The 16,433-nt window shown below is 45.6% G+C and overlaps 1 protein-coding gene across 1 annotated transcript; it reads right to left on the bottom strand.

Annotated features, from left to right (window-relative positions):
- Positions 1-41: 41 nt before the first annotated feature.
- LOC308092407 (high choriolytic enzyme 1-like) lies at positions 42-3,413 on the bottom strand (the record flags this gene model as incomplete). The annotated part of the gene is made up of 7 exons (XM_080438276.1): positions 42-168; positions 282-363; positions 787-965; positions 1,701-1,818; positions 1,912-2,064; positions 2,263-2,305; positions 3,345-3,413. 7 exons carry the CDS (start codon positions 3,411-3,413, stop codon positions 42-44), a joined length of 771 nt encoding a protein of 256 aa, XP_080294402.1.
- Between the last annotated feature and the right edge of the window lie 13,020 nt (positions 3,414-16,433).

Below are 16,433 nucleotides of genomic sequence, written 5' to 3'. Positions count from 1 at the left end.
GTTAATGGGCAATGCAGGGGTTGTGTTTTACCTTACTGCTTCTAGCACTTGTACAGCCTGTTGAGCCTGTCGATGTCATTTCTGCTCATCTGACTGGCTTTGCCAATCTCTACGTTCTGGTTGGGGATGGGCACCATGGTGGGCTGGTTGTTCTTGGAGAAGGCAAACCTGGCATTACAAAGAACACACCGTATATTCAGCTGAGTGCTAATGGAAGACGGACAGTAGCAGAAGAATATACTGTAGCATGAACAGTATTCTGACAAGAAAACATAACCAACTTGTGGTACTGCATGACAGAGTTGTAGTCATAGGCCGTTCCCTGGTTCAGAGTGTTGATCTTGTTGAAGTTGTGCTCCATGCCTAGAAACAAAGATAATTCCTGATTTATAAATAGTTCACAGACAAATAGCTGAACTACAAGTTCACAAGGTGTCACGGTGAGACGTGTTGTGAGCTTGTAGATCTGCAATTTTTGTTGCATGACACAGGCACGCAACTACTGTGTATAAGTATAAATCATGCTTTAGACCTCAAAATAAATACAGACTGTGTGTGTGTGAATGCGTGCGTGTAGGTGTTAGTGTAGTGTATGCAGGTGGGGTGGTGAAATCAGTATTTTTGAGAACATCAGCAGCTTTTGTGTGCCTGTCTCTCAGTCTGTCTGTCTGTCTGTCTGCATGTCTCTGATTGTCTGTCTGCATGTCTCTGATTGTCTCACCATCTGAGCTATATGGTTTTAGGAGTAAGGAAGGCTGTGTGCATAAATAAAAGACATGATCTGACCAGACTGGACGTTCTGCAGCAGGACGCGCATGTGTTGGTCCCTGTCAGAGCGGGTCTGCTCATGGTTGAAGCCCAGGGCGTGGAGCAGCTCATGCTGCACGGTTTTGTGGTAGACGCAACCCTGACGGCTCAGGGACACCGTCTGAGCATTACCTCTACGGCCGACGTAGGAGTAACACCTGCGACCGCCCAGAGAGAAAGGACATTTTCAAAATGTTCAGCAGAGCTTTACAAGCATACAGTTTCAAACACTATATATCGTTGCTGTCGGGTGGAAACTTTGTATGCCCAAAACCATTATTTTTAAACAATGGTGAAAATAGTTATTTTATTTCATGATTTTTGTGAGAGATACTTGTATGATGAAGATGGACATTAATTTGCTAATAAACATGACATATGGAGAAACAAGGTTTCTGCCGACGGCAACAATATGTAAATAAAACATATCTATATCTAATGTACCTGTAGTTCATTATTTAGCATGACATTAAACACAGAGCATGGCAGCATGGCAAGTGTTATAATTCTGTCTTCCGAGAACTTTTGTTGCCCACAAGCATTTTACTAAGTACAATATGTTGTTGCTGCTTGCAGCTGCTATGTCATTGTAAGGAATTATGCGTTCTTGTTCCACCTCAGGTGTTATGGCTGATATACACACTACTTATAAGTGAAATATCTACAACCTGATATTGTTTGTAGCCTATAGACAATGACTGCTTGAATGAAAGTAAAAGTAAGAAATGTTAAGGGCTACTGTTTGACATTATCTGTTTTGTTCATTCTGAATAGAGATCACAGGATGGATCTTTTATCTTGTTATGAAAGTTTCCACTTTCAAATGTGTTACTTGCTGCGAGTGACACCAACGTAGTATGGACTATGAATATGAATTTAGGCATTATCCTCACCCATTGAGGGACTGAATGTGGAGGTAGTCTCTGTGGTTGGTGCGCTTGACAAAGCGGATGCAGGAGAAGCCAGAGAAAGACTGAAGACCACGCTCAATGACCTGGAGCTCTCTGGAGGCTATCAGAACGGTATTGGGTCAGAACAAACAAAACATTGTATGGATAAAGCCTTACAAAATCGAAACGTGTGTATGATGAGACTAGTGCTTACAATACGAGTTCTTGATGACGTAGGGTATGTAGACCTTGCCGTCGCTGGACTTTCCCCACATGCAACCACGGGATGTGCAGGGATCAGCATTCCTCTCATTCTCATTCTCGTAAGCGATGTCATCCAAAATGTAGGGCTCATCCTCGGTGTGTACTATGGAGTTAACAGGGAGGACATAATGCTTACTTTGTTGTGTGCCAGTATCATGCACTGAAAATAGCAGATCTACAAGCTCACACTGTGTCGCGATCAGTGCCTGTAAGTCACATTGTAAAATGTTTTAGTATCCCTAAAGGAATACAGACACATCATAATATAATAACACATAAATAATAATTAATGTTGCCTCACCAACATCCTTGTTGGCCTTCCACAGCAGTTCACCGACAGACAGATCCTGGGTGACCTACGTTGAACAAATTGAAGCATTCATCATTTCTTTATACCAAAACACACCACACTTTAATCTGGCAACTATACCTTTCTTTGCAAGCAATAAAAAAATAATCAGTGGGTTGTTACATTTAACTAACACTAAGACTAAAATTAAAACTAACAGGGGGAAATAATTTAAAGCTCTATATTCGGATAGTAAACATTTCTAGACTGTTTGTTCAGTAACTGGAGTGTCCTCATCTTTCCAGCTCTTTAGTAAACAGGAAAAACATTTTCATCCCACAAAGATCAGCTTCAGTTTTATAGTGTTCCAGTTCCATTTTTGTTTGCTCATTTTTTGTGTTTGTTTGATCACATCCAATTTCACTGTGTCTTGTATGAGTAATCTCTCCTGATAAAATGTATATGCCAACCTAGAAATGCATTTTTGGTTTACGAAGACTGGCAGACCCCTGCATTACTGAACAAACACTCTACAGTGGCAATGATTGCTATTGGAATATAGAGCTATTTAACACTTATTCTAACAATAAATATCACTTTACCACCTTTGGAATATTTTTTCTTCTTTTAACTAAAATGAACTCAAATAAAAATAGAACTGCAAAATCATCTTCGTTTTGCTGTCATGCATTCTTTCATTTCAGAGTGAAATAATAATGTTCATCCACTCAAGTAGTGGCTGTCTACAGCGGATAAAATGTGCTTACTTGAGTTTGTACTCACCGAAAAGTTCAAACATGACAGCACAAAGCAGGGTAGAAAGAGAAATTCAAATATTAGTAGGTGTTTACAACATGAAGACAGCACAGATGATGTCACGCAAGAAGACAAAACTGCACAAAAAGTCCCAAAAGGGCACTGGTTAAATACTGACAAATATTTTCATTCTAAATATTTTATTTAATAGAATGTATAGGCCTACAAATAAAGATAATAAAAAACATTCACAAAGCACTATTTGCACATGAATGGTTGCTGTGCTGCTGCCTTAAGTAAAAGTACATTGAATCTTCATCACACAACACATTCCTCACCTCTTCCTCGGCCCAGGCAGAGACAGCGAGCAGGGCCAGGAGACCCAGGACGTACTTGAGGGCAACCATGTTAACAACCTGTAGACGAACAGTGTCGGTACTGTACCAGACGCTAAGCAGCTCCTTTTATACCTGTCATGCAACACAAACATATACTATGTTGCACTGTACCTTGAAAACCTGCTGTCAATTCCCACATGCCCACGTAGACTACAGGGGGACAGCTGTTTCTTGCACAAAGATACCCAGGATTATGATATAGTTTGCAGACAGTCAAACTCTGTTCACTGGTGTGGTTTTCTGACATGCAAATAAAAAAGCCTGTTCTTTTGGAGCTTGACTTAACACAAGTAAAAAAATCGGGTTAAATTTTGTTATGCTACTGTCCCATTTTTGTATCTGTAGTTTCCAAAAATATATATAATGAAACAGGGGGTTCACATGGGATTACCATCATATGGGAGCACCACATGACCTATGCAGAGATCTACGATCGCACCAACTCATCCAGCATAGATATGTATCTTGCGCGCAGACAGCTCCGCTGGCTAGGCCATGTGATCCGCATGCCCACAGCTTGTCTACCTCGACAGGTGCTCTACAGCCAACTCCAATCCGGCCAGAGATCTGCAGGAGGCAAAAGCGCTACAAGGACCACATGAAGGTGCTACTCAAAAACTGCAACTTACCACCCTCGAAACCTGGAAAGGATAACAGATCGAGACACCTGGTGTTCTTCCTGGCGTTATGTAGCTCTATATTGGATCACTCCAATATGATAAAGCACTCCACACGGCGGAGGCATCTGAGGTAGACTTACAAATTAGTCCCGTGTACGGGTGGTGCCGCGGCTAAGGGTGGCGCTACCTGCACTTGCTCTGTGTGCACAAAGTATACTCGCAGCTATCTATAAGCTTGGAGGAGCTAATTTAGCCCCACCTTTGAGAACTTCTGCTTGTCACTCCGCTCGTGAGTTTGTCGTTTATTGTTTACAGATTTCCCGACACCGTGTGTACACTGGGCGATACCCGGTCTGGTCAACCTGTATTGCGGCGCTGAGGGTTTCCTGTCCTTTTATTGTTGTCTCTGTTCTGAAACCCTCCTGGTTTGCCTCGGGCTCGGGGACAGCGCCTACCCCATAACAAGAATGGGGGAAGCTGTGTATGGTTGGCTTAGGCGACCTTGCAGTTTTTCCCCACAGTTTTTGAAGCATACAACACGCAAGTTCTTTGCACGCCTCTCCTCACAGGGCTGTGCCATCTTGTTTTCACAAACGTGTGTGCTCCATGGTAAGCGGGTTGTGAGATCCCTTTAACCCAACGAGTAGAGCGATCACACAGGAGTGCACTTTGTATTACCCTTGTGTGTTCCATGGTGAACGGGCCTGAGTCTCTTGGCCCAGCGAGCGGTCATACATATTCAAGTCACAAGCACACACTATACAGTTTTTCCTCCCTGTATAAAGCCTCGGGCTAATAAACAGGCGAGTGACAGTCTATGCTGCACAGCAGGTGTGTAGTACTAGTAGCCTACACGCGGTTCTGTCTTACACGGCTTTTGCCCTGTATACAGCTATAAGAGCTTATGAACGGGCGTGCGTGTTGAGTTGCAGTGTTTAACCCCCATATAAGCTCGGCTAATATACAGTTGTTTTTTTCTTTTGGTAACACTGTTAAACCCCCATATGCGCACGGCAATAATAGTGTTTTTTTTTCTCTTTTAGTCAGTTTATTAAAATATGAAAAACTTTATTTTTTTCCATGTTTTTGCATGCCTTGACATTGATAATCACTTGGTGTGTATTCCATTACATCACGATGGCCTTTCTCTGTCTGACTTGCGATGTCTGCATGTCCACAGAGGACTCGCATGACACCTGTATGCATTACCTTGGGCTGGACCATGCATGCTTGGCATCGGAGGACCACCTGAGCTGCATGCATTGTGACATGCTAGGGGACCGTATGCGTGTGGCTCGGTTCAGAAAGATGCAGACCTTGGCCTCACAGAGGCCTCAGGATGACCGCCTTCCCCCTTCAGGTACGGTGGGCCGTCAACAGGTTTCTAACCGTCGGCGGGGTCCCCCCGAGGCTGATCTGGGTGCCCCGCCTCCCAAACGCTGTGTGGCGAACGTAGGGCGGCTGCCCTGCGTGAGGCGGTAAGCGCTGTGGATGATGAAGAGGAGGATGATGATGCTTTGTCTATTCATGCCCTAGAGGAGCTGGAGTTTGATGACAGTGCCTCTGTGTTGCATGTAGCACCGTCTACAGCTGGGTCGTTTGCTCCCTCCTACGCTGGCAGTGTTGGTTCAGAGGAACCGATGCCAGCTACTGGCGCAACACTTGCCTTCCTGGAGAAGGTGGCAATGACCCTTGGCCTCACGTGGGAAGAGCCGGCCGATGATAGACTAGGCTTGTCCCCACCTATCCCCCAGTTCACTGCGGTGTTCCGCGAGTGCTGGACTAGTATAGGTTGCTGTCTCTCATCTCAGGGACGCCGTGGCGGCTGCCTTTGAGACCGACCTGCTTCCACGGGCCCAGGGGACCCTGTGGCTTCTGGAACCACGTCGCCTTCAGTTGTGGGCCTGGCCCCCGAGAGGCGTAGGTGGTCAGATTTAGGACTCCTGGAGCCGTGTTGTGCATACATTGCAGAATGCCAGGGCCCCTGCTACTAACACGGCTTTTCAGACCAGATGGCACGTGTTTAGTGCGTGGTGAGACAGTCATGATGCCATTCCAGAGAGCTGTAATGTCCAGACTGTACTATAGTTTTTGCAGTCATTGCTGGATGCAGGCCGGGCAGCGTCTACACTGAAGGTTTACCTTGCCGCCATCTCTGCGTGTCATGATTACGGGCCAGAGCGGCCGATGGGTAGGCACCCGTTACTGTCCCGCTTCATGAAGGGCGTTAGGCACCTTCGTCCGGTGCGGGCTCCTCTGGTTCCCACATGGGCTCTCGGCTTGGTGCTGTCGGCGCTTCTTCAGCCGCCCTTTGCGCCCCTGGACTCTATTTCCCTTAAGCACCTTTCCTGAAAGGTGGCGTTCCTGTTGGCTATCACCTTCACTAAGAGGGTCAGTGAGCTTCATGTACTCTCTGTGAGTGCGGAGTGTTTTCGGATGGGTCCTGACAAGATGAGTGTCACGCTCTGACTTAACCCTTTTTTTCTGCCAAAGGTTCTGTCCTCCGAACATATGAACCGGCCTTTGCACTTGTCGGCCAACACCCCTCCCTCGGGTGAGGGTGATGTGAGTGGTGCCTGCAGTGACTTCTGTCCGGTAAGGGCCTTGGACACTTATGTCACACGGACTCAAGCCATCAGGCACTCTGATCAGCTTTATGTCTGCTATGGTGAGAAGATTCTGGGTCAGAAGCTTTCTAAACAGAGACTTTCGCATTGGCTTGTTGATACCATCACTAACGCGTATCGGTTGGCCGGCCGGCCTTTGCCGCCCTCTTTGGTGGCACACTCCACCAGAGGTGTGGCTACCTCTTGGGCACAGCTCCGGGGGGTTCCCCTGTCTGATATCTGTGCCTCGGCCAACTGGATGTCCCCTAGCACATTCGCTAGGTTCTACCGCGTTAATGTGGTCCCTTCCAACCAGGTGGAACAAGCCGTTTTGGGGGTTGCCTTCGCTTCTATGGAAACGGACGACAGCTGTTGTGAGAACTTAAGCTCGACCCCTTCTTATAGGTGAGTTTGAGCTTGGTTCTTTTCCTAGATCACCGATTGATTTGGTACTGTGATATCATATTGGAGTGATCCAATATAGCGCTACATAACTAAGGTTACGTATGTAACCATGGTTATGTGAGCGTTTGGATCACTCCAATCGTCTTGCGGTGGTCTAGGCAGGGCACCTCGAAAGGACACGAGGAAGAAGGAGGTGATGCGTAGGAATTTGGGCAGGCACAGGTAAGTCTACCTCGGATGCCTCTGCCGTGCGGAGGGATAAATCATATTGGAGTGATCCAATTGCTCATATAACCATGGTTACATACGTAACCTTCGTTCTATAGCTAACTTAACCTATTAAGACCTGAGGCTGATTCTACAAATGCCTTCTAAATCAGTGGTTCTCAAACCTTTTCGTGCCAAGGACCCCCAAATTGATATACATTCATGATATCAAAATTATTCAACATTTTTCAAACACTTACAAGATTTTTAAAAAATGTTTAAAAGTAGCAGATGTACAAGCTCACAGCGTGGCACAAAGTGACGCGCTGTGAGCATCTACATCTGCTATTTTTGAGAACCACTGCTCTAAACCACTGTTCTAAATCCTAAGAGTTTTCTGAAAAACCTATGTTAATATATGTAGCTAAAATCGAAAATGACACAGCTAGATGCTTTCCTGATTTTATTGGGTTAACATGACAGCAGTCAGTCCAAATATTGTCGATCATATTTAATCCATTAAAGCTCATTGTATGGTGTAACAGGTCTCAAAATATTTTTTTTAGCACAAAAACTAACACAAAGTAGAGTCAATTCCTAGTATGTAAATTGTGTCACTTGCGCTACATCAATAAGGTGACATATCCATTTTTGTTTTGTTGGAGAACCTCCATCAAAGGCAATATAACATGAATACATACAGCCATTTCTCTAAATGACATGCCAGGACTAGTGAAGTATCTCTTCCACGGCCTTAAAGGCTCTATTGCACTTTTGTAGTTGCCAACAACGCCATATTGTAGTTAAGTTTGTTGTCCCAGTGGTGAGAATGAATGGTGGTAGAATGAATTTGAGTCTTCACTCCAGTAAGTGAGGTTTCTTTGCTTCCGATTTATTGCATAGTACAAACAGCTTCCTATGGAGACCCTGAGGTCCCCACCAAACAACAGCCTGCCGGCCGCTGAGTCACACACACACACTACAAGCTTACATGTCATAGTCTTTATAGCAGTGGTCACATTTTGAATAAGTGGGTGGGGGTCAGCCTCCAAAAGGTTAGACCCCACCCAGACAAACAATAGATCCCCCTTTTAGTCCCTGATTCGATTTGCAACTGTATAGGCAGGAAAGGGGGATGGGGGACACATGCTCTCTCTCCCAGGTAAGCAACAAAGAGAATGTTAATAGTGTAATAAGTTCTATTAGTATAGTTTATAACTTATATCGATGAGACGGTCGTGTATCCTTTTAGGTAGCTTTATTGACAAACTGGAATGACTCACAAGTATGCATGAATGGGTGTCTCACCTCATGTGTTCCCCCCCGTAGCTACACACATTGGTTCCTATATATATCTCCACATCTCCCTCTTTTAGTGAAGTGCAACATTTCTTTTTTTCAAACACTGTTCATTTCTTTTACTGTACTTACAAACACAATTATTTTCTTTTACTATAACTCAGGAGCGTACAGTATGAAATCAACTATTAAAGAATTCCTCAGAATAACATTTATGTTTCACACAATATAACTTTGCAAATGAATTACTTGTAGTGTCTATTCTCTTTTAAACAAACTACATATGAATTAACTTAAATGTACTGTTCCTATCTAGGGGTCAGGTTAGACTGCCTGAGTCCCCAAAGCTGTGCAGGGATTATTCTGCCCTGTTTATCAACAGCTTTCTATCTAAGACACAGGTTATTATAAGTCCATTCTGACTGGTCTTTTAATCATGCGCCCTGATCTAGTAACTGTAGAAGTCTCTGGAATGACCCTGATGTGGGATCGGTTTCTACGAAGACTTCCAGATGGCAGCTCGATGTTGTAGGACCTTGGTGTCTGGGCTGGACCTGTGATGGTCCCAGGCTGCTCGGTGTTCTTCACCCAGACTCTTTGTCCTGGTCTGAGCTCTTGTCTCGGCTGTGTGCGGTGTCTTTGATTGAAACAGGATGCTTGCTTCTCCTTCATCTGCTGATCCTTCTCTTTGAAAGACTGTAGGTCAGGCCACCTCGGCTCCAACTTCTCCTGACAGACGGGCAGGGGTGTCCTGATGTTTCGACCCATCAGCAGCTGTGCAGGAGATGCACCTTGTGCCAGGGGTGTGGCTCTGTAAGCCATGAGGGCCTTGTATGGATCCTCTCCCTTCTTCAGGAGCGATTTGACTGTTCCCACAGCCCTTTCAGCCTCCGAATTACCTTGAGGATAACGGGGGCTACTGGTCACATGTCTGAAGTCGTACTCTCTGGCAAAGTCTGCAAACTCTGCTGCAGCAAACTGTGGACCATTGTCAGTGACCAGAACCTCCGCGACCCCATGACGTGCAAAGATAGACTTTAATTTCTCCTTTATATGGGCTGAGGTAGTGGAAGTGAGGTGAGCTACTTCTATGTAGCGTGAGAAGTAGTCGACCACCACCAGGTACATAGCTGCATTCCACTGGAATAGATCTGCTCCGACACGCTGCCACGGTCTGTCCGGCAACGGTGTCGTCAGCAGTGGTTCTGGGAAGTTATGAGCCTCCTTGGCACATATTGCACAGTTTCCCACTTTCTGCTTTATGTGTTTTGACAGACCTGGCCACCATATGGATTGTTGTGCTCTGGCGATACACTTTGTGATTCCCTGGTGACCTTCATGAACTTTGTTCAGCATCTCCTCTTGCATAGAGTCAGGGATGACAAGTCGTTCGCCTTTCATCAGCAGTCCATCTGCAATAAGCAGATCCTGGCGATACTGCCAGTATGGCTGAAGCTCTGGTGGGAGAGCCTTTCTGTTAGGCCATCCAGTTTGCACCAGATTCTTTAATCTTTTGCAGATACTGTCTGCCTCTTGTGTGGCTCTGATCTGAGCCAGCCTCCCTTCTGACGCAGGTAGGTGCTCCACCACTTGGTTGACGTAAGCACCAACATCCTTCTCCAGCTGCGTTTCCTCCGCCGTCGGCGGCGCCTGGATCGGAGCCCTGGACAGTGCGTCTGCTGTAACCAGGTTCTTCCCTGGCACATGTTCAATTTTGTATGTGAAGCGAAGCAGTCGCAGTCTGAATCTCAGGATTCTAGGGGGCAAGTCATCAAGGGCTCTGCTGCCCAGCAGGGAAATGAGGGGTTTGTGGTCTGTCTGTATCAGAAAGTCCATCCCTATTAAATAGGATTGAAAGCGCTCACACGCCCAGGTCAGCGCCAGCGCCTCTTTTTCAATTTGTGCGTATCTACGCTCCGCATCTGTCATGCTGCGTGAGATGAAGGCGGCTGGACGCCATTCGCCTGACGGTTGCCTCTGAGACAGGACCGCTCCTAGTCCAAATGAGGAAGCGTCCGCTGCGACTTTTGTCACTCTGTTCGGGCAGTATTGTGCCAGGACAGCGGCTGAGCTGAGCTCCCGACGCAGCTCCTCGAACGCCCGCTGCTGCATGCTCCCCCACGCCCAGTCGCTGTCAGCTTTGAGCAGCTCCCTTATGGGCTGTGAGAGCTCTGCAATACGAGGCGAGAACTTCCCTACATAATTCACCATGCCCAAATATCTTCTAACACCAGCGATATCCGTGGGTGTGGGCATGTCCGTGATGGCTTTAATTTTACTTGGGTCTGCTTCTAGGCCCTGGGCACTGACGATGTGACCTAGGAACTTGACACGGTCCACAGCAAACTGGCATTTTTCATCATTGAGTGTCAGCCGTTCCTTCTGTAGTCTCTCCAACACTTTGCTCAGCCTGTGGTCATGTTGTTCACGCGACGACCCAAAGACAAGGATGTCATCTGCATGACACACTGTTCCTTCCAGTCCTGACAGCATCTGTGTCAGTCTCTTCTGAAAGTGCTCGGGTGCTGATGAAATCCCAAATGGCAATCTGTGAAAACAGTACCTCCCGAACGGTGTGATGAACGTTGTCAGGGGAACTGATTCTGGATGCAGTGGCACCTGCCAGAAGCCAGCTGTGGCATCGAGTTTTGTAAACACTTTCGCTCCTGACAGCTTGGCGAGGGTTTCATCGACTGCCGGCAGAATGAGTCTTTCACGGCAGACGTATTGATTCAGGTGTGTCAGATCTACACAGATTCTGATCTTTCCGTTGGGCTTTGGTGCCACAACAATCCCTGCGCACCACTCTGTGGGCTCATCGATGGGAGCAATTACTCCCAGAGTCTCCATTCTCTGGATCTCCTCTTTGACTTTGTCTATCAAGGGTATAGGCACACGGCGGGGCAGTGACAATGCATAGGGCTTGGCATCGTCTGTTAGCTTAATTTTGTACATGCCCTGCAGGCATCCCAGGCCTGTGAAAACTTTGGGATACAGCCTTTTAATGTCAGCTGTCTGCTCCTGAATACTGTCAACCGTGTAGGCTAACTGCAGTGCTTCAATTGCTGGCAGGCCAAGTAGTGGGGTAGCTAATCTTTGTATGACAAACACTGGCTGTTCAGTTGTCTGCTCTTTGTATTTTATGATGCCATTGAACTGACCTCTCACTTGTAGAGCGTTGTCGCCCGGTCCCAGCAGTCTCTTTGTTGCAGTGGTGAGTGGGCCATGCTGCTTCTTTGAGTAGACTTTAGCTGGAATGGCTGTCACGTCCGCTCCTGTGTCCAGCTTAAAGGTGGTTTGTTGGCCATTCAACATCAGTGTCTTCTGCCATGTTTTTGACTGTCCACCTGCGGACACCTGTCCCAAGAAAACAGTCTCTACCTCCTGTTCCTGGATTTCATCCACGCTGCTTGGCTTTGTTTTACAGAGGGCTGCATAGTGGCCTTTCTTGTGGCATTTACGGCACTCTGCATCTCTTGCAGCACAGTTATTCAGGGAATGTGGTGGTGCTTTGCCGCATCGACCACAGCTCTTCTGCCCTTTTTCATAGTCATTTTGACCCTTGAAGTGGGCACTTTTCCCTGTTTGAGGTTGTTTTTGAAACTTTTTCTTGAACTTCATCATATCCACATTAGCTTCTCTCTGGTCTGGGCTATGTGTGTCACGTACAGTGGGCTGCTGTTTCTTAATCTCTTCGTGTTGCCTCATTTTTAGGACAGTTTTTGCCAGCGTTAACTCACTGTCCATCTGCAGACTCTCTGACAGGCCCTGGTGTCTTATGCCGACCACCAACCTGTCTCTGATCATGTCCTCTTGCAGTGCACCATATTGGCAGTGTTCTGCTAGTTTATAAACTGCAGAAATGAACGATTCAGCCGATTCACCTGGCTCTTGGCATCTTTTGTTAAATCTGCATCGTTCATAGATCACATTATGTTTGCAAACAAAATATTTATCAAAAGCTGCCTTTACTTTACTGTATTCCTTTTTGTCTGCATCACTCAAGCCCAGTGTGCACAGAATGTCATCAGCTTTATCACCCATGGTGTAAACTAATGAATTTACTTGATAGTCTTCATCCTTTTGGTCCAGTCCAGCAGCAACCCTGAACCTCTCAAACCTGCGGATCCAATTGGGCCAGCTTGGAAAGTCTGAGAAATCAAAGTTTTCTGGTGGACTTATGGAGAACAGGGAATCCATCATCTTCTCTCTGTGCTGTTTGGCTCTTTTTTTTTTTTTTTTTTTTAGATTTTTAAACTTTTTCTTTGCTCAAAAAAAAATCTTCTTCCAGGCAAGCAGGACCACGCGATGCCGACTTCAATAGCACTCAGTCTCTTTTTACCCAACTCGGTAGCTATCTGCTATACTACTACTACAGTTTCTAACTGCTATAGCTCATTAGCTTAGCAACGCCGACCGGGACTTTCCATATAAACGTCCGTTTCTGCACTCAACAAACGTTCTTCTTAACGGCCTCCGATAATCACTGTGACGGGACTCGGCACTTCTGACACCATGTAATAAGTTCTATTAGTATAGTTTATAACTTATATCGATGAGACGGTCGTGTATCCTTTTAGGTAGCTTTATTGACAAACTGGAATGACTCACAAGTATGCATGAATGGGTGTCTCACCTCATGTGTTCCCCCCCGTAGCTACACACATTGGTTCCTATATATATCTCCACAAATAGTACCCCCACACCCCGCTCAGACAAACCGGCACCTCTCTGACTCAATCAACTCTCCTGTCTGACTGTAGGCTATTTGTAGACTTGTGAAGTTAAATAATGCTAACAAATGTGTATGTTATGTTATTAAATATACTCCATTACCCCCCATGAGAGACATTAAACGTCTTTCACAAACACGTATATTTCAAAAGAACCACAAAGAACCGCCCCCCATGAAAAGCGACTGGAACACCAACTAGGACAAAAAATAAAACATTCAGGAATACTAAAACAGCAAACAACATCATACAGAAAAATGCACAGACAAGAACCAAGATTACATAGTACAGCGACAAGGCGATTCACATTAAATAGACAGAAAACTCAAACACCCCGAGGAAAGGTCCCAAAACCCAGTAAAGTAAGCTTGCTTTTTGACTCATGCCTTTTGCCCCTAAGTTAGTACATTTTGGAACATTTCCAGAGGTGTTAACATTTTACAATTATATCAACTCCAACCAATCAGCGTGCAGGATCCCTCTGTTAGCCTTTAAACTCCGGGAAAAATGTTATACACAAAACAACAGCTATTTTCACCCTAAATAGTCAAAGGTACATCAGCGCATCAATCCCTTCAATCTCAGCCGCCTACAACGAAAATAAAAAAATCCACATTTAACCCCAGAGACCAGAAAGTGTAAAAACACCCTCACAGCACTCCTCCATGGCAGCCATCGCTCCACAGTTTAAACCACCCTCATCACAAAAACTTAACCCCAGGTCCCATATGCGCAGCGCTCCGCTCAATAATGTCTCTCTTGCAGTCTCTCTTGCAGTCTCCCTCAATGTCATCTTCTCACCCCAGCCGTGCTCCAGTGCCGTACCCAGATTGTCCAACAGATAGCCGCATGTCAACAACAGAGCGCTCCACTAGCGACCGCAGGAGATGTGATAACACACTCCCCACGAAGAACCCCTCCATCGCAAGTCCTCCACTCTGCTGGCACCCGCTTGTCCTCTCCGCACAACATACCCGCTACGAAGAACCCCGTCCATCCACAGGTTCCCCGCTCTGCCGTCAGCACCGCAGCGCGCTCCTCTAGCGATCGCAGAAGATAAGCTGTGTAGCCAGATGAGTCGTGCAGCCGTCCCAGATCTGGTCATGAGGTCCTCTCCCTGTAGATTCTCGAAAAGTTGTCGTCACGTCGTGCCGATGTCCATGATCACCTACACAGTGGACCCCCCACATCTCAGGAAGAGAACGTGATCCGTACACCCACCGTAAGGCAAAAACGCCGCCGCATGTTCTTTCGACGCCTGGCTCAGTATCCCTGGAGACTGACGCCCCCAAAAAAACAAACCAACGCGACTGCCGACTTAAACGCCATATGAAGTATCTCTTCCACGGCCTTAAAGGCTCTATTGCACTTTTGTAGTTGCCAACAACGCCATATTGTAGTAAGTTTGTTGTCCCAGTGGTGAGAATGAATGGTGGTAGAATGAATTTGAGTCTTCACTCCAGTAAGTGAGGTTTCTTTGCTTCCGATTTATTGCATAGTACAAACAGCTTCCTATGGAGACCCTGAGGTCCCCACCACACAACAGCCTGCCGGCCGCTGAGTCACACACACACTACAAGCTTACATGTCATAGTCTTTATAGCAGTGGTCACATTTTGAATAAGTGGGTGGGGGTCAGCCTCCAAAAGGTTAGACCCCACCCAGACAAACAATAGATCCCCCTTTTAGTCCCTGATTCGATTTGCAACTGTATAGGCAGGAAAGGGGGATGGGGGACACATGCTCTCTCTCCCAGGTAAGCAACAAAGAGAATGTTAATAGTACCCCCACACCCCGCTCAGACAAACCGGCACCTCTCTGACTCAATCAACTCTCCTGTCTGACTGTAGGCTATTTGTAGACTTGTGAAGTTAAATAATGCTAACAAATGTGTATATTATGTTATTAAATATACTCCACTAGTTTTCTGCTCTGCTTTATTTGTTTATGTGCTGTTTTACCACATAGTGAGAGTGAATGGAATTACAGTAGCCTACTACTTCCGGCTTCTCACTCATGGAGCACAGAAGAAACAGATAAAGATGACTGAAAATATTTTGACGTATATCATGCCCAGTATACAACCCAAGTTTCTTCCAAAGTTAAACACTGCTTTAAGCCCACACACACAAAAAAAGATTTGATTTGTATACTGTACAGGCATTTTATTGTGCTGTATTTTGTTGTTTTTCCAGTGTGAAAGCACTGACTACACACTCAACACATGGTTTGAATTAGAATATGTTATGGAATTGGGATGCAGCTAAAGAGGCAGACAGATCACAGGCAGTACAGACAGCTAGGGCCGTCAAAGTGAAAGAAAAAAAACAAGGAACACGTAGGTAAATAGTTAGATGAAGTTTAATGATGTCATGATCAGCATCTTAGACCACATTAAAGTGAAGAAAACACCCACAGGATTAAACCATCAAAGTTGATTGCCTGTGTGATTTTCGCTGGGCTGTCTCAGTCACCTGTATGAAAACAGAAATATACAATTATATTAGCGTGTATATCAACACATTTTGAAGCATCAATTTATGCTCAAGATGAGGAAACCGGTGATGCATGTAATATAGTCATCGCTGTCCAGCGGGAACCAGCTAACTCCATTTTCAGCTTCTTCATTTTTTTCATAAATCAACACTATTGAACACCCTTTTACGTCTGTGTACAAAAAGAAAAATTGAACCAATGAAAAGTAGCAAAAAGCGCCTCTGGCAAAACCTCCCAACTCCATTGGATCCTCAAACTGTCCGTCAAACCACGCAACTCCACCCCCTCTCCTCGTGCTGCTACACAGACAGAGGACAGATCTGCAGCGGACATAAAGAAACTGTAACGACGCTGATGCAGGGTTTTTCCCCCGTAGTCTGTTAAAACTTTTTTCATTTCCTGAAAAATGTGGGTTTTGGAGTTAGCTGATTGCGGCCAGACAGCAGAGATAAAAAGAAAACAAGACAGAAAAATCTATTTTTGTATTCATGTGAAAAGAATTACCACAGCAAAAAACAAATTGCTCTGCCATGTGACAAAAGAATAGATTGTGTATCTGTTTGTTATATACTATAGTATGTATATAGGATACTGTAGGATCCTTAAAAGAATGGAGGAACAGGTTATTCACTCACTATGAAATAGCAGTTACTGTAACACCAC

This window comes from Gymnoscopelus braueri, assembly GCF_963280865.1.
Source record: "Gymnoscopelus braueri genome assembly, chromosome: 9".
Lineage (NCBI taxonomy): Eukaryota > Metazoa > Chordata > Actinopteri > Myctophiformes > Myctophidae > Gymnoscopelus > Gymnoscopelus braueri.
This window is presented reverse-complemented; position numbering and strand designations above follow the sequence as displayed.